A 24,011-nucleotide genomic window follows, 5' to 3' on the forward strand; every position below is an offset into this window, starting at 1 on the left:
ATATGATGGAGCACTACTCAGCAATAAAAGAGATTGAACCATGATACGACAATTTGGATCCGTCTCAGTAGCATCATACTGAGTTGAAGTCAGTCTCAAAAGATTGTATACTGTATCATTACATTTATGGGAAATCCTCAACAAGACACAACTATAGCAGTGGAGAACAAATCAGTGTTTGCCAGAGGCTGGGGTGAGAAGAGTACATAAAAGGATAGCATGAGGGAGTTTTTTGAGGTGATGTAACTGTTCTGTATCACAATTGTAGTGGTGGTTACATGATCTTTACAAGGGTTTAAGTTCATAGAACTGTACACCAAAAGGAAAAGTCAATTTCACTGTATAATTTTTAATAATATTTATGTATGAAAACAAAGATAAAAGATTTAGTGAAAGAAAATATATATGCTCTAACAAGAAATAGAAACTATGCAGAATAAACTTTTAAAAAAGTAATGTGCAAGCCCTATATGAAGAAGACTTCAAAGAATTTTAAAGCCACAAAGGAAGTTTTTTTGTTTTGTTTTGGTTTGGTTTTTTTGCGGTACGCGGGCCTCTCACTGTTGTGGCCTCTCCCATTGCGGAGCACAGGCTCCGGACGCGCAGGCTCAGCGGCCATGGCTCACGGGCCCAGCCGCTCCATGGCACGTGGGATCCTCCCAGACCAGGGCACAAACCCGCGTCCCCTGCATCGGCAGGCGGACTCTCAAGCACTGCGCCACCAGGGAAGCCCGGAAGTTTTTAACATTTGGAAAAAACTTACAATGTTCTTTGAAAGCCCTAACATCATAAAAATGCTAAATCTCACCAAGTTAATTTATAATATGAATATGCCAATAAAAATGCCAACAGTTTTTTGTTAATGTTTTAGCCTAGAGGTGGGTTCCTAGGCAAGGTGATTCTAACCAAAAAAATGTGGAAAATAAAAAAATAGAAATAGCCAGAAAAACTGTCTTTTAAAAGTGTAACAAGCTTTAGCGTATCTTAGTAGTAGTAGTACTAGTAGTAGTGTTACAAAATCTCAAGTATTTGGACACAGTGGTGAATCACTAAATAGACCAAAGGAACACAACAGAAAGCTAAGCAGTTGACCCAGTCACTGGAATTCAGTATTTGGTAAAATGGCATTTCAAATCTGTGGTGAAAAGATAATTATTCAATAAATAATACTGGGACAACTGGGTATCCACCAAGAAAAAAATAAAATGAAATTGGATTCAAACCTGTCTTTGTTTATAAACCAGAATACATCCAAATGGATCAAACCCTTAAATGTAAAATAAGTGGAGCCATGAAAATGTTAGAGAAAAACATGGGTTAATTTATTTATAGCCTTGGATGGGGAAGACCTTTATAATTAGGCTTCAAAATTCTGAAGCCGTAAAGACAAAGATAGTTAAATTTGATATATGAAAGCCAGAAGTCTGCAATGAAAAAATACCAGAATCAAAATAAAATAAGAATTAGAAACTGGGAAAAACATTGCATCTCAGACATCAACAAACAATTACGTTCTGTAATATAAAAAGAGCATGCAGAAGCAAGAAGAAAAAGACCAATAGTGCAATAGAAGAGTATGCCAAGGATATGACTAAAGAAATACAAATGATTCTTAAACAAATGAACAGTTCATCCTTAAGGATAATAAGAAAAATGTTAATTAAAACTATACAGAAATGTCATTTGTCATATATCAAATTGACAAAACTGTGAAATGTTGGTAGCATTCTCAGCTGTTAAAGCTGTAAGAAAACAAGTATTCTCTATATGTTTAATGGAAGTAAAAACCCCTTGTGGAATGTGGGTTAGCAGCTGTCTATCAAATTTACAAATGTATTGTCTCTTTGACAAATGTATTGTCTCTTCCTAGCAATCCAACTTTTGGGAATTTATCCTATATATCCACTGGCACACGTGTAACCTGACATGTATGTAAAGTCATTACTTGCAGTAATGTTTGAAAAAGCAAAAGATTAGACACATAAACTGAAAACATCAGTGTGAATTCTTGTTTAACTTAATAGATATACAGATGAATAGTTGTATAGTTAAGTGTAAACACATATATACACATACTTCTTAGATCTGTTCACAAAGAGGGCCAAAAAGCAATGACATCCAGTGGCAGTGAGCATACCACCCAGGACCCAGTTCTTGGATTATAATTTCATTCTCCAAGAAAAGGAACCAGGACTCTTTAGAAAAATGGCTGATTGTAGACCTAGAGCAGGGAACATAAAAGGTGAGCCTGGGAGTTTCTTGTAGTGGCCAAAAGAAAGTGCCAAAAAACACTGATGGGGGTTTGTCAAGAATGATGGGGGTATGTCAAAGAATTAGAGAAGCCAACTGAAAAAGCTCCCAGTGCCCAGTTAAAATAATTTGAATGAAATAACATAGTATTGAATTATAATCCAAAGTATAAAATTAACATCCATGAATCCATACTGATGGAAATTAATGACTGAATAAATAATTAACTGGGGTAAAAGAGACAAATCTCCCATGTAAAATTCCCAATAATTTATGCAGATACTTCACCCACAACAAGTTGAACACCATTCGCCACCCCTTAAGTGAGGGCTGCAAACCTCCTTCCAAAGCGGACAGTATGGAAAGGGGGAAAAATAGTAACTTTATAGTAGAGAAGCCTGACAGATACAACCTCAGCCAGGTGACTAAGGCTAACACCACTAGTGATGAGCCAGGTTAAATAGCAATACCCTAGATATAATGTGATGAGAATGGCACTGTAGTCTTCCTGTCCAAAACATTTAACCCCTGTCTAATCATGACAGAAGTATCAGATAAACCCAAATTTAAGAACATACGACAAAATATCTGACCAGTACTTCTCAAAACTGTCAAAGCCTTTAAAAACAAGGAAAGTGCTTCCCTGGTGGCGCAGTGGTTGAGAGTCCGCCTGCCAATGCAGGGGACACGGGTTCGTGCCCCGGTCCAGGAAGATCCCACATGCCGCGGAGCGGCTGGGCCTGTGAGCCATGGCCGCTGAGCCTGCGTGTCCGGAGCCTGTGCTCCGCAGCGGGAGAGGCCACAGCGGTGAGAGGCCCGAGTACTGTAAAAAAAAAAAAAAAAAAAAAACAAGGAAAATCTGAGAAACTGTGCTGTCTAAGGAGACGTGACGAATAAATGTGTCCTGGAGGGGATCCTGGGACAGAAAAAAAGGCTTTAATCAAAACTAAAGGGGGACTTCCCTGGTGGCACAGTGGTTGAGATTCTGCCTGCCGATGCAGGGGACACGGGTTCGTGCCCCGCTCCGGGAAGATCCCACATGCCGCGGAGCGGCTGGGCCCGTGAGCCATGGCTGCTGAGCCTGCGCGTCCGGAGCCTGTGCTCTGCAACGGGAGAGGCCACAGCAGTGAGAGGCCCGCGTACCACAAAAAAAAAAAAAACAAAAAAACTAAAGAAGTCCAAAGGGTGAACTTAAATAATAATATATCACTATTTGCTCATTAGGTGTGTCAAATGTACCATAGCTATATTAACAATGGGGGAAACTGTGTATGAGGTATATGGGGAGTCTCTGTGATATTCTTGCAACTTTTCTGTAAATCTAAAACTACTCCAAAATTAAAACTTTACCTGTAGGGAGTAGCCTATCCCTAAATTGGAATACTGTGCAGCAGTAAAAAAGGAAAGAATGAGGAAGGTTTTCTAGGTATCATATGTTGTTACTGAGTAGAGTAAGGTGCAGAATTGTATTCTTTTGTTTATAAAACAGACAGGATTAGTATTTATCTATGTCTTTATTTGTTATATATACAAAGAAATGCTGGAAGAATACAGAAAAAGCTAATAAAATTTTCTGTGCAAAGGGTGTAGGAACTGGGCACATGGACAACAGGACTGGAGGAAGGCTTCTCACAATACATCTTCACATATATTTTTTGAACCATGTGAATATGTCATCTATGAATTAAATTGTAAAAAGAAATACATGACATGAACAGTCTTAAGCTTTGCAACCTCTGAGGTGAGAATTCACAAACTAGAAACAGAATAAAGGAAAGTAGAAAAATTTCATGGATCTCACATTACAAGTTTGACAAGAGATTTCCATTTTAAACGTTTTCCATAACATAACTTATGAATATTTCTTTTATGTGAAACTTTATATTGTTGATATCAGTTCAAAAATGAATTTTTAAAACTTGAGCACGATCCATCCAAGTACTCATAAACTATGAGAGAGCGAAAGTACGTATGTAAAACCTAACCGGAAAAAAACAAGGGATCTAGTTTTCTTCTGGCAGGAAAAAAAAAAAAATCCTCTCAAACCTTTCAAGCTAACAAGGTTATAGTTACCATCAGGAAAGAATGTAATCTTAGCCAAGTGTGCCAGGGAAGGAGATGAAGTATGTTTATACTTAAACTAAGAGGTGGTGGAGTCCTGAGCACATAGTGAGCACTCCCATCCCATCCGGCAACATCTTCAGAGAAAAAGCACCGAAGAGCACAGTTTGTGCTGTGAGCTGTAGTGTGGCCGACGGTTACTAATAAAATTCTAGTGTGGGGACTGTTACTTTATACTGACTCGGTTTGTGATCTATCCCTTGTCTCAGATTGTGCTACATTATCCACAAGATATTCTGCAGACAACCACCTGGAATCAAAGTAGATCAAACTAAAAGATTATGGAACGTAGAATTTGTACAGTTATCTTAACAGTATATGTGTATTTTTTTTAAGATTTTTTTTTGATGTGGACCATTTTTAAAGTCTTTATTGAGTTTGTTACAATATTGCTTTCTGTTTTATGTTTTGATTTTTTGGCCTCCAGGCGTGTGGGATCTTAGCTCCCTGATCAGGGATCGAACCTGCACCCCCTGCATTGGAAGGCGAAGTCTTAACCACTGGACCGCCAGGGAAGTCCCTTAATAATATACGTTTTGAGTTTCAGTTTTTCCAGGGCCTGACCAAGGACAGGATGTAGAGTATTAGACTGGGTATTTGGCCTCTATCTAGGTCGATGGGCCAAGATTGATTGTCCTCTATATAACATGAATGTGGTAAATAACCATAGAATGCTTTTTAGTTCTATGAAGTTGAATTGTTTTTCCTCCACACAGGAATGATGATGATGATAATGATAATAATAATTAACATTTATACAGGATTAACTTGTGTCACTCACAGTGCCATTTGCTTTCCAAATACTTTTGCACTTAATTCATGCACAGTCTTATAAGATAGTTCCATTATTCTCCTCATTTTAAAAATGAGAAGAATATATGAGATTCAGAGAGGTTAAATCTGAACCCAGAGAGCGAGAGCCCATCCTCCTGACCACGTGAGATGTGCCTGGCTTTGGGCTAAATTCTAGAAAGCACTATATACATGTAATGTATATGTATCTTTTCAGTTTACCAGGAGTTTCCCATGCATTCCTTATTTGATCTTCACAATAGCACTATTATTTTGAGAATTGGTATTATTCTCATTCACAGATAAGGAAAATGAAACTCAGATTACCTAGGTAGTAAATGGCAGTTATGAGGTACCAATCTAAATCTTCCAGCTAATTATAAGTATAGTATGTTCTTTCATTACCCTAAATTTTCAAGGATAAATTTTATTTCTAACAGCCCTTAGTATTTAATTGGTTTAGTCTTTCATATTTTAATCATATCACTAAATGTGATTTTTAAAAGGGCAAACATTTCAGTTAGATAAGTGAAATGATAACTTTCCTAATTTTTAAAGCCATTATCTGTAGACAGACATTAGACATAGAAAAACAGTTTTAAAGAGTCAGTTATATTTTAACATAAGGAAATAGTAATATAAATTTATTTTTGTGCTTGATAAGTATAATCACATCTAGAATTAGAATCATCTAAATTTTTTCTCTGCATTTCTAATTAATACCGTTTTATTAATAAAATGATTCAGATTTTAATTCATTCATTTCTTAATTGCTTTTATCCAACAGATTTTTCATTTCTGAAATTACTCTTACTATTTTCAAAAGAAGTTTATCATAGAAAAAGAAATAGGGACTTCCCTGGTGGCGCAGTGGTTAAGAATCCACCTGCCAATTCAGGGGACACAGGTTCAGTCCCTGGTCCGGGAAGCTCCCTCATGCCACAGAGCAACTAAGTCCGTGCGCCACAACTACTGAGCCTGAGCTCTAGAGCCTGAGAGCCACAATTGCTGAAGCCGGTGTGCCTAGAGCCCGTGCTCTGCAACAAGAGAAGCCACCACAATGAGAAGCACGTGCACCGCAACTGAGTAGCCCCTGCTCGCCGCAAATAGAGAAAGCCTGCGCACAGCAACGAAGACCCAACGCAGCCAAAAATAAATAAATTAAAAAAGAAATTTTAAAAAAAGAAAAAGAAATGTTCAGTAATAATTGAACTCCACTTAGAATGATACAGGAAAGCCTAGTTATCCAGTAATAATTCTATGTATCTGACAGACATAAAACAGGATCTGGAAGGAGGCCATGAGAATTGGACTAATTGTCATTCATTAAACCAGATTTTAATTGTTATATAGTTTTATGCTTTTCTAATTCCTACACATAGAAAAGAATCTAGACTAAACAAATTACAAGTTGGTGTTTATAGTGTCTTCCAAAATTTTAAATTACTTTACTGTCATTTTATTGGTAATTTGGGGACCTAGCACTTATATCCCAGAAAGAGAAGCTATGTAACCCAGAAATAATTGGTTCTGACAATCAGCCTGTGTTCTCATAACTCCTCTGCACTCTCGCCTTCTACTTCCCTGAAAAAGCCACCCCATTAACAAGACTTGGAAAGTTTACTAATGGTCTCCTAAGAGAGAGAGAAGTTTGGTTGGGATTGGGAAGGTGGGATTCACATTGTTCATCACAGTTCTCCCCCAGGCCCTCATCCTGGCCACCAGCTGACAATCACCGCCTCCAAGCAACCAATCCAACCTTGTTTTTGCTAGAGCCTTTCAACTCTCCACCTCCATGCTGTTCGGTCTCGTGTCCATACACCCCTCACTTGTCAGCAAAGGACAGTTTGGACACTCCAGTTACCTGGATTCTCCTCAGGATGCAGGAAGCTGTGTGTGTATTGTAAATAATATTTGTCTGCCACAAGTAAAAGTATGAAAAGAAGATGGAGGTTAATGTTTGTATTATACACATTATAAAATTTAAGTCCAAGGCTTTTGACACTTATCTACTTCTTTTTCGACTAGACAGATGCCTTAGAAGATAGTTTTGCTTTGTTGTTTGTTTGCTTTTAATTGCGAGAGAATAGACCACAATCATTGACTTGTTTATTTTTGGTAATGGTGGCAAAGTGGTGTCAGTGTCACTCTTTTTGCACTGTCATCTGGCTCTCACCACCACCATCAGGCATACATTTGAGAAACAGCTTACATAAGTTATGTCTGTAGCTTGGAAAAGAAAAAAAAATCTTGATTTTTACATAAAAATCCATATTTCTGGCATCCACTGAAAATCTTCAGGCCCAGATTCCCACATGGTAACAATCAACTAAAGCCGAGCGTTAGTTGACTCTGTTCATTTGCATTTTCAGCTCTGGGTTTGGTTCTGCTGTCTGCAGTGGCTGAGTCCACTTTGTAGGCCTTCCTTACCAGCTAACCCAACCAACCTTGTGTCGTTTCTATCTATACTCTTAATCTAAGATTATAAAAAATTTTTCCTTTCCATTCTAAAGTAATCTTTAGATAGATTGAGGGTTCTTTTTTTTTTTTTTTGCATCTTAAAATGGAAACAAACTCTTTAGACAATTGTATAGCATTAAGGTAATTTACAATTGTTGGGTGTGTAAGCTCCTGTTCTTTCACATAAAATGTAATTATTAGCATAAACAAACAGCAATAGTTTTACCATTTGTCCTCACAAATACTGAAAAATGGAATTGTTACACATTAAGGACGTCTTGGGTTATTTTGTTGCCAAAACATCTATGAAAATAATGCTTTAGACTTCTTTGGATTTTATTTCAGCACTGCATATGTCCATAGAAGACAGCATAAAATGGCTCAGAGAAGTTATGGCTGAAATAGGACCATCCCATTCACAAAAAAATGAGGAATGGAATATCTTTGATGTAAAACAAGCCAATGCTATTGTTGATTACTTGAAAGTCAGGTATGGACTTTTTTCAGTAGCATTTAGTTTTCACTTTATGTATTCTAGAAAATGTCTATTAAATAGAAGCTAATTCAATTTTTAATGAAGTTAGACATTTACAAAATTTTTGCAGTAATTAACCCAACCGATAATTAGGTAATATTCAAATCATCCATCCAATAAATAAAAACCAGGACATTGAACATTTTGGCTTTCCTTGCATTCTTAAAAAGAAGTTTATGTTTGATAAGCATAATTTCATTTAGATCTATAATTCTTGTCTAAGAATTTTTTTCTCTGAATCTCTAAATAATACTGTTCTTATTAATCAAATGACTCTTTCAGATTATTCAGATTTGATTACAATAGACTATACTACAGGTAGTTGACCTTGACCTTAAAATTTTACATTTTAAAGAGTAACATTTCCATTTAAACATTTATTTTAAATGCTTTATATTAGAAATTGAAGAGATTTATATACATACTTCCTCAAATTTATTATATACCCTGAAATATTTGTAGTATTGACCAATTAAATTAAGTCTTTCTTTGTGCTTCGAAAATGATGGTGGATGGAGGGAAAGTATTTTTCTTACAGTGATTCTTCATTGTTGAACTAAGAAATCTGTCTTTTTATATGATCTGTCACAAGGTCTGCATTAGAGTTTTGCATCTCTCCCAAGGGACATTTTTTAAGTTAGCAAATATTTAAACAAGAGTTGGTAAAAAATCTTTCTTTTGCCTAACTAAAAGTTTCTGCAGAATTTCTTTGTTCCTCTGTTACTATATACTGCAGTACTTTCCAACTTTAAGTTTTACAATTCTAAAATAAATGGTGCTGTATGATGGTCTAGACATGCTCATGATTTGCTTGGCAAGGATCCTGGTTGTAGCCTGGAAGTTTTTAAAAAACTAATGTGTTTAATATGATAAGGTTTATATACTGGTTTCTGGCATGAATTAATAATGGTGTATGATATATTTTTATGTAATAGCATTTGATATAATATGACTTCTTAATGTTACAGTATACCTCCTAATGTGTGTCTCTCACTAAAAGCCACAGTAGTCTTCATATCAATTAAAGGGAGATCCTTGTGTGGCAGGGAGGGAAGGGAGTGGAAACCCAGAGCTGGAGGAGAACTTGTTCCCCAAGGTATTTCTGCCCATCAGAGTTTGGAAATCACTGGGCAGGGGGAATTCTCTGCACATTTGTAGAGCATCCTTCTTTCCCTTCTCTCTCCATTTGAGCCTTCCAGGTCTCTCTAGCAGAATACATTTTTCAGCTGAGCTCTCAACCCAAGAGTTTTATAATGGGCACCAGGACTGATAGTTAACCACAACACCAAAACCCATGCACTTTCTAGATGGTGAAAGATGGCAGCTCTTTTCTCTTTCATATCATCTTTCTGGACAAATGTTCATCAGCGTATTTCTTGACATTTTATTGACATTCAGAAAATGGTTAAGTGAAGAGGGGATGTCAGTGTTAGTCACCTTTTGACCCTAACCAGGGTAACTTCACACACCAAAAATACCTAGTCTTACTTCTCCAAAAAAAAAAAAGTAATATTTGAAAGTTTAGTCAAATAAAGTAAATCAGAACTAGCTTTTATGCTGTTTAATCTTTATATTGTGATTTCAAAGAAATTACATGTTTTAAGTGTCTCTGTCACAGAAATTAAAATATCAGTTGGTAAGTAGGATATCTGGAATTGATTCTGAAGTTGTGTCAAGAGAAATGTGCTTTTCTGCAACACCTGTTCAGAATGTCTCATGTGTCCACAAATGCAAGTTTAATGTCAATTAAATCATATAATACTTTTCATTTTAATGACTGCAAAGAAGTTTCTAAATATGAAGCTAGCTCAGTTATCAAAAAAAAGTATAACCATTTTTCAGTTTAACCTAATAATTAAGTTTAATCAACCAGTGAAAGCCCTAGTCAGTTTTGGGAGTGCGTGTTTTGGAATGTGACCTATAGCACATGAAACTTAACTGACAATAAAATTGAAATTTCGGGGACTTCCCTGGCAGTCCAGTGGTTAAGACTCCATGCTTCCAATGCAGGGGGCATGGGTTAGATCCCTGGTCAGGGAACTAAGATCCCACATGCTGCGTGGCCAAAAATTTAAAAAATAAATAAATAAAGCTTAAAAAAATTGAAATTTCATTTGATGCTCTTAATAGAGTCTACACTGTATATTCCATGATGTGTCTGTGAATTGAGAAAATGAATACCAAAATTCCTCCCCAGCATTGCTACTGAGTAATCTACTTACGCAACATATACATAGCTTTTTAATATAAGACGTCATTTAGACATGTATCTGGTTCAAGGACATTTCTGTCATTGTATATTCTATGTATTCCCTGGAAATCAGGTGAAGGTAAAGTGCACAGACATATACTCAATATAAGAAAACACTTCTAAAACACTTCTTCAGGGGCTTCCCTGGTGGCGCAGTGGTTGAGAGTCCGCCTGCCGATGCAGGGGACACGGGTTCGTGCCCCGGTCCGAGAAGATCCCACATGCCGCGGAGTGGCTGGGCCCGTGAGCCATGGCCGCTGAGCCTGCCTGTCCGGAGCCTGTGCTCCGCAACGGGAGAGGCCACAACAGTGAGAGGCCCGCGTACCGGAAAAAGAAAAAAAAACACCTCTTCACACAAATGTCCTTCCTGGCCTGGAGCCAGATGTCTTGACCATTTTCATTCTGAGTAGTCTCCCTTTGATTTAGGACCAAGACAAGATGTTTGACAAAAATAGTCTAGGGGCTTGAGTCAGCTGGGAGTCCAAAGGAAGAGGGAAAAAATACACTCCCATAACAGAAGTGTCACTTTGTTCCCATGTGAGGCCATTTAATAGCTCCCTGGTAATGTGAGAGAACCCCAGCTGTTGGTGGGGACCAGAGCAAAGCAATGGTGGTATGACTTGACATGCCCCTGAGTAAGTGCCTCCCTTTGGTGGCCCCCCCTCCCCTTGTATGTCTCACTGTAGTCCTGGCCTTGCCCAACCCTGTATCTTTGGCCACTGCATCCAAGTCATGCATTTTATTTTCATTGTAAGAAGTGAATTTCTTTTTTGGTATGGGATAATCTAATAACTGTATGCAATAAGGAGAATAACGTGGAAAGATTATGAAATTGCAGGAAGGAAGATTTATGAATTGACTTCATTGTGTGACACAAGATGGGGAAAGGAAAGTTTTAGACTAGTTAACTGAGAAGAAGCCAAGCTATTTCCAAAATATTCTACACTCTTTAATTTTTCTACTCAAAGTCAGTTACTGATAATGTAATAGTTTTAACCTTGAAGCTTTCTCTAGGTAACCAATGTAAGGGAAGGAGAGTTTGAATTTATTTTGCTTCATTGAATCATCAAACTTCACTAATCTTGTTGTATTTTCTAGCCAACAGATCAAAGTAATGTCAAAACCTAAGCTAGTTTTCTGTATGTTGATGACTAATTTGAATGTAGTCAAAAACAAAACAAAACAAAACAAACCATGACTGAGTCTGTACACCCATCAGTTTAATGGATTGTGTTAGTAGTGAGATCAACTGCTAATATAACTCAGAGAGACCCAGCTGCCTGAGGATTTCTTCGTTGATTTCAAATGAATTGAAACTTTGATCCATTACAGCATTCAGGAGAAGCCATTATTATACATGCTCTGTAGCTACATTTTGCAAATGTTAATTTCTCAGTTATATTAAAATCAATTTTCTTAAATAGCAAAAGGCACCAGAGTGAAAGAGAAACCACTAAGACAATTTTTGTTCTTCGGCATTTTGCTGTATTATGAGTCTATTAATTTTCCCAACCAGCAGGAAGAGAATTAGAAAAATTCAAATATTATCACAAACAGGATATTAGAAGTCAACCCTTCAGTAAATTTTTAACTCTCAGTAACACATTGCTGAGATCTTTAATCTTACTTGAACTATATATTTTTAAGCTCTTTTAGCTCTTTATAGTTTTTATACACTGACCATTTAGTCTTTTGGGTAGGAACTAAAGAAATTATCTTTCTCAAATTAATTCTTCTCTTTGATGTGTAATGGAATATTCTTCAAGAAAATCATTCATCTAAAAAGTATTTCAGTTAATGTTGCATCATTCTTCAGGTGTTATCAGAAATTACCTTAATCTTGAAACAGTTTGAGAATGTGAGAAGTAATTGATATGGAAGTAGCCTATAGAATTCAGTGCTATTCATATGAGAGGAAATTGACTCCAGTTTGGAACAAAACATGAAAAAGAATGTGAAGTTTGGTGTTATTTAGAGGCAGTGCAATATTTGGTTGTGAGCCAGGAAAAGTCAAGATGAAATCTACCCCAAACCTATCCACTCATCACAGATTAGTTTACTGATATTAATTTAGGTACTATGTTATATTGTCAGTGTCTCAAAAAAAATAAACCTTTAATTGCTTAGCATTTCTGGGCAACTTATTTTGGAGTAAAGGAGGTGGTTAACTTCATATTAGTGTTTAATATCTTTAGCTTGGTCAATTCAAACAACTTTCCTGTAATAAATATTCTTACATATTTGCTCTTTTTTCCTGAAATAAACTTATCAGCTTTCCACATTTATTTTGTATTTCAGCTTATTTCAACACTACAAGCTGTATGAGTTTCTGTTCTTCTCTGCCAGGGAAGAAATTGTGATAGGAACTGAGGTAAGTAATTTATCTAGATGGAACCAATTAAGCTGAATCACTTAATGCATGCTGATCAGCATCTGGGTCTTTAACAGCTGAAAGCAGCTTCTTGTCAAGATTACTCAAGTGTTAATATAACCAACTAGTAGTTAGCAAAAAGAATAATTACATAGAGTGAGCTTTGGATTAAGAAAGTAAGCTGTCTTTTGGCATTAAAGGTATTGTTAATCATGTATACTTTATGTATTTATGGATTATTTGGCAAAGCTCAGTTGGATAGAGTATGTACGTCTTCATACAAATAAACTCAGGAAAAGTGAGATAAATTAATTCTGTTAAATCTCTTCTAATTTCATATTTATTTTCAGTATACTCATTGTTTAAGGCCTAATTCAAATCCCACTTCCTCAATGAAGCAGACCTTCCTTAATTGCATCACATCTCAAAGGAAGGGCTTAGACAAACTCTTTAATCATGTTCTATTATTTTATTCCAATTGATCTCTTTCTGCTGAATACTGGCTACTCTGAGCACACCAATAAGCATGTAAATCTGTACCATGTTTATGGTTTCCTAATTGTTTCCTGTGGATTGATATAGTTTACATAATCCAACTGTAATTTCCTTGAAGGCAAGGATCGTGTGCTATTTTTCTACACAGCATATAGTATAATGCAGGACATAGTAACCCCTCGTAATATGACATAAGTGATTCAGTGACAGTGCATATAATAGCAGTTCTACAAGAAATGGTCTACTTAAAGATACTTTTGCACAGCCTTACATATAATCACATATATGTATTTACTAGAAATGAATCCTGGGTAAGAGAACATCTTAAGGAGGCTAAAGATGCCATCAGAAGTACTCCTTAGATTCTCAACTGCTTGAGGAGGCTGTACTGCCTAGAAATATAGGAGATGGGAATGGCCATGGTCAGACATAAAGTGAATAAGGGATGGGACTTCCATGGTGGTGCAGTGGTTAAGAATCTGCCTGCCAATGCAGGGGACACGGGTTCAAGTCCTGGTCCGGGAAGATCCCTCATGCCACGGAGCAACTAAGCCTGTGCGCCACAACTACTGAGCCTGCACTCTAGAGCCCGCAAAGCACAACTACTGAAGCACGTGGGCCACAACTACTGAAATCCACACACCTAGAGCCCATGCTGCACAACAAGAGAAGCCACCGCAATGAGAAGCCCGCACACTGCAACAAAGAGTAGCCCCCGCTTGCCGCAATGAGAGAAAGCCCATGTGCAGCAACAAAGACCCAACGCAGCCAAAAATAAATAAATAATAAAATAAATTTATTAAAAAATAAATAAAGTGAATAAGGGGATATTTACATTATCTTTATAATTTCCCTGATATTAAGAACCAGATGGAATGTGCCAAATGTTCTGTCTTCCCTAGTATTGTTATTCTGCACTTTATAAATTGCTTACTTCATTAAACACCTCAGGCACTGTGTCTCAGTCTCCACTTGGTTACTTGTTCTAATGCTGGCCTTTTAAATGAGCTGAAGGAAAACAAGGAACCCTTTTTGCTTTTGACTTTCCTTAAAGTTTCTCCTTTGCAGTCTCCTCATACTGTAGCTTAAATTAGGTGTCACTTGATGAAGTTTCACTGACAAAGTTTCCATGTCAGAATTACATCATACAGTGTGACAGCATTGCAGTAATTATCTGTTAGGAATACAATCCTATCTCATCTATTCAGCAAAACTTTGGGAAAATGATAGTGGCTTCAATAGCAGCATATGCAGACATTTAGAATCATCAAGAAAAAAAGTTTCATAAAGAACTCCCTTTTCCCTTTGTTAATTACACAATCGTGCCTTTCTTCTCCATTGTAAGGTTATATTTAGGTGACATTTATGCTTATGGAAAGATAAAATGGAGAAAGCAGACAAAGATTGGCTCATTTATTTTCTGTTGTCTTTTGTATTTTTCCCAAGCTGACCAGAGCTATTAAAAAAAAGTCCTTAAGGAAGGGATATTGGGTCTTAAGGAATTAACCCGTTCATAGAATTTTAAAGGATTAACCAAAGCAAGTGTTATACTACAATATTTTATGACATTTTAGAAGTGTCTGATAACCTTTGGTGCAAATACCATTTTTTAAATTAACAACCTTTCATAGAGGAAGCAGAGGCTTGCCCCACTAATGTAGTTATTCATACTGACCTCAGGGCTCTGGAACCAAACAAGGGCCATACAACAGCCATATAAATGTTCCAAATTTAAATCTCAGGCAAGCATTCAAGGTAGATAACACTGACGAAATTTAGTTTCTTTCTTAGTTGTGGATAGATGATTTTAAGAAAACGTGTAAATTGCTTCTAAGAATAATGGCTAAATATTAATTCTAAGTACTAATAGAGAACATAAATCATATTCATACTTTTCTTGGGTTTTAGTTTATAGAAAATTGAATTTGTATTTTTGAATTTAACAATTGTTTCTAGCAATTTCTACTCACCTTTTACAAGATATTTCATGTTACACCTTAGAGGCATATTTTTGGTAAGTCATTATTCTTGACCTGAGATTTTTCATAATCTAGAAATCTAATAGGTATAGTTCTGTAAGCAGCATGTGTTGTAGTTCATTCAACCGTTCGCATATAATAGTGTTGTTCACAATATACATTGAAAAAGGCAGTAAACAACTAGAATGAACTAGAATAATGACAGAATGGAGCAGAAAACGAAGGCAGCAGATACCTGTAGTTATAGCCATCTTAGTGGATGAAGTACTGTGTGACACTTATTTTATTTATAGAGATGAGGATTCCCTTTTAAGCACCCAAGCCAGGAGCTCTCCAAATCTATTGTTTTGACAATGCAATTAGACCACAGATCCACAGACTTAAGAACTGTAAGGGAACCAGAATCTCCTTAAGGAATATATTTTTTCTTTGGCCTTAAGGACCCACCCAGAAACCTGGAAACTGCTATGTCCTTTGCTTTTATTACCTGAAAACTAGAAGAAGCAGTGAATACTTGCACACAAAGAACGCTATTGGACATTAGCAATGATGATGGTCAAAAAACTCATAGCAGATACCCTAAGTCATGGTTCTAACCATGTATCTACTGCCAGGCATCTACTAAAATGAGATGATGCAGCTTTAACAATTACATATTCATTATTCCACATATGTTATCCAGTTCCTGTTGTGCTCTAGGCCTGTGCTAAGTTCTAGGGGTACACAGTGACGAGCAATGATTCTTGTCCTCAAGGAGTTTATTGTCAAATGAGAGGAGAGAGATGATTACATAAGTAATTACAAAATAGGGTGGTTTCCAGTAACAAGTGAAATCTAAGAGGAAATCTAAAGGTTGTGAATGAGTTAGCCAGAAGTGCATTTTATATTTTTGGTGCAAGTGAAAGGAATTCCTCTCAAAATAATTAATTAAAAAGTGGGGGGTATATTATTAGATCACTAATTGGTAAATGCAGGGGATGAAAGCTGGACTAAAGCCAACTGGATCTAAGTAGTCAACAGTGTTATTGAGTGTGTATGTAAATACATGTGGGTGTGTGTATGCATGCAAGTGGTTCAGTCTCTCATCTCTCCTAGACTTTTTTCATTTCTTTTTTCTGAAGGGCCTTGTTCCCTTCTACTGCAGACAGGCTTCCTTCAGCTGGTGGTAGACATGAAAGAGGCAGCTCCAGTTTAGCAACTCCAAAAGACAGAGACATTCTTTCTCCCAGTATTATTGTCTGTGCTTGTGTCATGCATCCACTCTCAATTAGTCACTATGGCCAGAGGAGTAATGTTATTAGAAGACCCAAGTTGACTGTATTGAATGGGTGACAGAGGATGAATAGGTCCCCAAAAGCAGCAGGAAGAACTTTTGCAAAAGGGAATAGTGATTTTATCAAAAGAGTGAACTAAGCACACATGTACAACTCCTCTTCCATCTAAAATCCCATAAAAGACCAAAATTTTCAAAATTCATAATGCTGTAGATAAGAGCTTTTATGACATCTAAAATTATAGATTACTGATTAGATGAAACTACAGCCCCATATGTACTGAGAAGATGCTACAGAGTTAATGCTGCATTTATTTAGGCATCCTCAATTGATACAGAAATGGGAGAAGCTTTAGGGGGAAAATAATGAAAGCAAGTAGAGCAACTGCACCATTTAGTCCGTTTACCTTCTGCTGCTTACATAGAGCACTGGGACTCCATGACATTTGCTCCAGAGCTAAAGAAACTATTGTGGACATTGATGCCAAAGAGAAGGGCAGATCTAGAGTGGCCGCTGATGTTCAGAAGGGACAGTGAATACACCCTGAATATAAGCTACTGGCACACCTAACTACCATCATTCTTTACGGCTCCCCTACAGTCTCTAGAGGCAAGCTATGGCAAACAAACATCCACAGACAAATGAACCAGGATCATCTAATGTAAAGATAAATCAACAAGCAGTTGAGGAAAATAAAATCATAAGAGAGGGATTCCCTGGTGGCGCAGTGGTTGAAAATCCGCCTGCCAATGCAGGGGACACAGATTCGATCCCTGGTCTGGGAAGATCCCACATGCCGCAGAGCAACTAAGCCCATGTGCCACAACTACTGAGCCTGCACTCTAGAACCTGTGTGCTGCAACTACTGAGCCCGCATGCCAACTACTGAAGCCGCATGCCTAGAGCCTGTGCTCCACAACAAGAGAAGCCACCACAATGAGAAGCCTGCACACCCCAACAAAGAGTAGCCCCTGCTCACTGCAGCTAGAGAAAAGCTCATGAGCAGCAATGAAGAGCCAATGCAGCCAAAAATAAATAAAATAAATAAATTTATTAAAAAATAAATAATTTTTAGGGGGATTGGAACCAAGATGGCAGAGTAGAAGGATGTGCTCTCACTCCCTCTTGCAAGAGCACCAGGATCACAACTAGCTGCTGGACAATCATCGACAGGAAGACATTGGAACTCACCAAAAAAGATACCCCACGTCCAAGGACAAAGGAGAAGCCACAGTGAGACGGTAGGAGGGGCACAATCACAGTAAAATCAAGTCCCATAACTGCTGGGTGGGTGACTCACAAACTGGCGAACACTTATACCACAGAAGGTCACCCACTGGAGTGAAGGTTCTGAGCCCCACATCAGGCTTCCCAACCTGGGAGTCCAGCAATGGGAGGAGGAATTCCTAGAGAATCAGACTTTGAAGGCTACTGGGATTTGATTGCAGGATTTCAACAGAACTGGGGAAAACAGAGACTCCACTCTTGGAGGGCACACACAAAGTAATGTGCGCATTGGGACCCAGGGGAAGGAGCAGTGACCCCAGGGGAGACTGAAGCAGACCTACCTGCTAGTGTTGGAGGGTCTCCTGCAGAGGCGGGGTGGGCGGGTGGCTGTGGCTCACCATGGGGACAAGGACACTGGCAGCAGAAGTTCTGGGAAGTACTCCTTGGCATGAGCCCTCCCAGAGTCCACCATTAGCCCCACCAAAGAGCCCAGGTAGGCTCCGGTGTTGGGTTGCCTCAGGCCAAACAACCAACAGGGAGGGAACCCAACCACCCATCAGCAGTCAAGCAGATTAAAGTTTTACTGAGCTCTGCCCACCAGAGCAACAGTCAGCTCTACACACCACCAGTCGCTCCCATCAGGAAACTTGCATAAGCCTCTTAGATAACCTCATCCACCAGAGGGCAGACAGCAGGAGCAAGAAGAACTACAGTCCTGCAGCCTGTGGAACAAAAACCACATTCAAAGAAAGATAGACAAGAGGAAAAGGCAGAGGGCTATGTACCAGATGAAGGAACAAGATAAAACCCCAGAAAAACAGCTAAATGAAGTGGAGATAGGCAACCTTCCAGAAAAAGAATTGAGAATAATAATAGTGAAGATGATCCAGGACCTTGGGAAAAGAATGGAGGCAAAGATCGAGAAGATGGAAGAAATGTTTAACAAAGACCTAGAAGAATTAAAGAACAAACAAACAGAGATGAACAATACAATAACTGAAATGAAAACTATACTAGAAGGAATCAGTAGCAGAATAACTGAGGCAGAAGAACGGATAAGTGACATGGAAGACAGAATGGTGGAATTCACTGCTGCAGAACAGAATAAAGAAAAAAGAATGAAAAGAAATGAAGACAGCCTAAGAGACCTCTGGGACAATATTAAATGCTACAACATTCACATTATAGGGGTCCCAGAAGGCGAAGAGAGAGAGAAAGGACCAGAGAAAATATTTGAAGAGATTATAGTCGAAAATTTCCCTAACATGGGAAGAGAAAAAGCAACCCAACTCCAGGAAGCGCAGAGAGTCCCATACAGGAGAAACCCAAGGAGAAACACGCCAAGACACATAGTAATCAATTTGGCAAAAATTAAAGACAAAAAACTTATTAAAAGCAGCAAGGGAAAAATGAGAAATAACATACAAGGGAACTCCTATAAGGTTAACAGCTGATTTCTCAGCAGAAACTCTACAAGCCAGAAGGGAGTGGCATGATATATTTAAAGTGATGAAAGAGAAGAACCAAGATTACTCCACCTGGCAAGGATCTCATTCAGATTCGATGGAGAAATCAAAAGCTTTACCAACAAGCAACAGCTAAGAGAATTCAGCACCATCAAACCAGCTCTACAACAAATGATAAAGGAACTTCTCTAAGTGGGAAACACAAGGGAAGAAAAGGACCTAGAAAAACAAACCCAAAACAATTAAGAAAATGGTAATAGGAACATACATATCGATAATTACCTTAAACGTGAATGGATTAAATGCTCTAACCAAAAGACATAGGCTTGCTGAATGGATACAAAAACAAGACCCATATATATGCTGTCTACAAGAGACCCACTTCAGACCTAGGGACACATTCAGACTGAAAGTGAGGGGATGGAAAAAGATATTCCATGCAAATGGAAATCAAAAGAAAGCTGGAGTAGCAATATTCATATCAGATAAAATAGACTTTAAAGAATGTTACAAGAGACAAGGAAGGACACTATGTAATGATCAGGGGATCAATCCAAGAAGAAGATATAACAATTATAAATGTATATGCACCCAACATAGGAGCACCTCAATACATAAGGCAACGGCTAACAGCTCTAAAAGAGGAAATCGACAGTAACACAATAATACTGGGGAACGTTAACACCTCACTTACACCAATGGACAGATCATCCAAAATGAAAATAAATAAGGAAACAGAAGCTTTAAATGACACAATAGACCAGATAGATTTAATTGATATTTATAGGACATTCCATACAAAAACAGCAGATTACACTTTCTTCTCAAGTGCACACAGAACATTCTCCAGGATAGATCACATCTTGGGTCACAAATCAAGACTCAATAAATTTAAGAAAATTGAAATCATTTGAAGCATCTTTTCTGATCACAATGCTATGAGATTAGAAATGAATTACAGGGAAAAAAACGTAAAACACACAAACACGTGGAAGCTAAACAATACGTTACTAAATAACCAAGAGATCACTGAAGAAATCAAAGAGGAAATCAATACCTAGAGACAAATGACAATGAAAACAATATGATCCAAAACCTATGGGATGCAGCAAAAGCAGTTCTAAGAGGGAAGTTTATAGCTATACAAGCCTACCTCAAGAAACAAGAAAAATCTCAAATAAACAATCTAACCTTACACCTAAAGGAACTAGAGAAAGGACAATCAAAAACCAAAGTTAGCAGCAGGAAAGAAATCATAAAGATCAGAGCAGAAATAAATGAAATAGAAACAAAAAAAAAACAATAGCAAAGATCAATAAAACTAAAAGCTGGTTCTTTGAGGATATAAAGAAAATTGATAAACCATTAGCCAGACTCATCAAGAAAAAGAGGGAGAGGACTCAAATCAATAAAATTAGAAATGAAAAAGGAGAAGTTACAACAGACACCACAGAAATACATAGCATCCTAAGAGACTACTAGAGGCAACTGTGTGCCAATAAAATGGACAACCTGGAAGAAATGGACAAATTCTTAGAAAGGTATAACCTCCCAAGACTGAACCAGGAAGAAATAGAAAATATGAACAGAACAATCACAAGCAATGAAATTGAAACTGTGATTTAAAATCTTCCAACAGGGCTTCCCTGGTGGTGCAGTGGTTGAGAGTCCACCTCCTGATGCAGGGGACACGGGTTCGTGCCCCGGTCTGGGGGGATCCAACATGCCATGGAGCAGCTGGGCCCGTGAGCCATGGCCACTGGGCCTGAGCGTCTGGAGCCTGTGCTCTGCAGCAGGAGAGGCCAAAGCAGTGAGAGGCCCGCGCACCACAAAAAAAAAAAAAAAAAAAAAATCTTCCAACATCAAAAGTCCAGGACTAGATGGATTCACAGGTGAATTCTATCAAACAGAGAAGAGCTAACAGTGATCCTTCTCAAATTCTTCCAAAAAATTGCAGAGGAAGTAACACTCCCAAACTCATTCTATGAGGCCACCATCACCCTGATACCAAAACCAGACAAAGATACTACAAAAAAAGAAAATTACAAACCAATATCAGTGATGAATATAGATGCAAAAATCCTCAACAAAATACTAGCAAACAGAGTCCAACAACACATTAAAAGGATCATACACCATGACTAAGTGGGATTTATCCCAGGAATGCAAGGATTCTTAATATACGCAAATCAATCAATGTGATATACCATGTTAACAATTGAAGAATAAAAACCATATGATCATCTCAATAGATGCAGAAAAAGCTTTTGACAAAATTCAACACCCATGTATGATAAAAACTCTCCAGAAAGTGGGCATAGAGGGAACCTACCTCAACATAATAAAGGCCATGTACAACAAACCCACAGCAAACATCATTCTAATGGTGAAAAATTGAAAGCATTTCCTCTAAGATTGGGAACAAGACAAGGATGTCCACTCTTGCCACTATTATTCAACATACTTTTGTAAGTCCAGCCACAGCAATCAGAGAAGAAAAAGAAATAAAAGTAGCACAAATTGGAAAAGAAGAAGTAAAACTGTAACAGTTTGCAGATGACATGATACTATACATAGAGAATCCTAAATATGCCACCAGAAAACCACTAGAGCTCATCAATGAATTTGGTAAAGTTGCCGGATACAAAATTAATGCACAGAAATCTCTTGCATTCCTATACACTAATGATGAAAAATCTGAAAGAGAAATTAAGGAAACACTCCCATTTACCACTGCAACATAAAGAATAAAATACCTAGGAATAAACCTACCTAGGGTGACAAAAGAACTGTATGCAGAAAATTATAAGACACTGATGAAAGAAATTAAAGATGATACCAACAGATGGAGAGATATACCATGTTCTTGGACTGGAAGAATCAATATTGTGAAAATGACTATACTACCCAAAGCAATCTACAGATTAAATGCAATCCCTATCAAATTACCAATGGCCTTTTTTACAGAACTAGAACAAAAAATCTTCAAATTTGTATGGAGACACAAAAGACCCAGAATAGCCAAAGCAGTCTTGAGGGAAAAAAATGGAGCAGGAGGAATCAGACTCCCTGACTTCAGACTATACTACAAAGCTACAGTAATCAAGACAGTATGGTACTGGCACAAAAACAGAAACATAGATCAATGGAACAAAATAGAAAGCCCAGAAATAAACCCACGCACCTATGGTCAACTAACCTATGAAAAAGGAGGCAAGGATATACAATGGAGAAAAGACAGTCTCTTCAATAAGTGGTGCTGGGAAAACTGGACAGCTACATGTAAAAGAATGAAATTAGAGCACTCCCTAACACCATACACAAAAATAAACTCAAAATGGATTAGAGACCTAAATGTAAGACCAGACACTATAAAACTCTTAGAGGGAAACATAGGAAGAACACTTTTTGACATAAATCACAGCAAGGTCTTTTTTGATCCACCTCCTAGAGTAATGGAAATAAAAACAAAAATAAACAAATGGGACCTAATGAAATTTCAAAGCTTTTGCACAGCAAAGGAAACAAGACAAAAAGACAACCCTCAGAATGGGAGAAAATAGTTGCAAACAAATCAATGGACAAAGGATTAATCTCCCAAATGTATAAACAGCTCATGCAGCTCAATATTAAAAAAACAAACAACCCAATCCAGAAATGGCAGAAGACCTAAATAGACATTTCTCCAAAGGAGACATACAGATGGCCAGGAAGCACATGAAAAGCCACTCAACATCACTAATTATTAGAGAAATGCAAATGAATACTACAATGAGGTATCACCTCACACCAGTCAGAATGGGCATCATCAGAAAATCTACAAACAACAAATGCTTGAGAGGGGCTGGAGAAAAGGGAACCCTCTTGCACTGTTGGTGGGAATGTATATTGATACGTCCACTATGGAGAACAGTATGGAGGTTCCTTAAAAATCTAAAAATAGAATTACCATATGATCCAGCAATCCCACTACTGGGCATATACCCAGAGAAAACCATAATTCAAAAAAACACATGCACCCCAATGTTCATTGCAGCACTATTTACAATAGCCAAATCATGGAAGCAACCTAAATGTCCATCGACAGACGAATGCATAAAGAAGAGGTGGTACCTATATACAATGAAATATTACTCAGCCATAAAAGGGAACGAAATTGGGTCATTTGTAGAGACGTGGATCAATCTAGAGACTGACATACAGAGTGAAGTAAGTCAGAAAGAGAAAAACAAATATCATATATTAACGCACATATGTGGCACCTAGAAATATGGTACAGATGAACTCGTTTGCAGGACAGAAATTGAGACACAGATGTAGAGAACAAATGTATGGACACCAAGGAGGGAAAGCGGTGGGGTGGTGGGGGTCATGGTGTGATGAATTGGGCGATTGGGATTGACATGTATACACTGATGTGTATAAAAGTAATGACTAATAAGAACCTGCTGTATAAAATAATAAATATTATTCAAGTCATCCAATGAAAAATAAATAAATAATTTTTAAAACTTTGAAAAACAATCATAAGGTGTGAAACTCTATGGACAGATCAAACAATGGCTAAGGAACAGAGTTGACAGAGCAAATGGTAGAAAGCCTAAACTCTAATATTCTCAGAAAAGTTTGAAAGTTTATTGTTTTCTTGATAAATGAACTGATAGAGATCTTGTTTATTAAAAATGAGATTTGAAAACTTTTACTAAAATATCAATTTTATGTTGATAGGCTTGAAAATCTAGAAAAAAACAGTATTCAGGGAAGTGTAAATTTTACTTGAGAAACTATAA

At 37.5% G+C, this 24,011-nt stretch overlaps 1 protein-coding gene across 11 annotated transcripts in view; it reads left to right on the top strand.

Moving 5' to 3' along the window:
* Positions 1 to 24,011, top strand: part of CABCOCO1 (ciliary associated calcium binding coiled-coil 1) — a 136,014-nt gene that overhangs the window by 25,158 nt on the left and 86,845 nt on the right. For 10 of the 11 annotated variants that reach the window (XR_004476934.2, XR_007471395.1, XR_007471393.1 and 7 more), the window contains exons 4-5: positions 7,969 to 8,113; positions 12,708 to 12,780. Coding sequence is in view for 6 of the 11 variants with exons in the window: in XM_004279980.3 (XP_004280028.1) it covers positions 7,969 to 8,113; positions 12,708 to 12,780 (218 nt within the window). In the remaining 5 variants the exon portion in view is untranslated. Of the gene's footprint in view, positions 1 to 7,968; positions 8,114 to 12,707; positions 12,781 to 13,770; positions 23,057 to 24,011 lie in introns of those variants that run through there. The other variant, XM_049697202.1, reaches the window with a different exon arrangement.

Source organism: Orcinus orca, chromosome 14, assembly GCF_937001465.1.
Source record: "Orcinus orca chromosome 14, mOrcOrc1.1, whole genome shotgun sequence".
Classification (NCBI taxonomy): Eukaryota; Metazoa; Chordata; class Mammalia; order Artiodactyla; family Delphinidae; genus Orcinus; species Orcinus orca.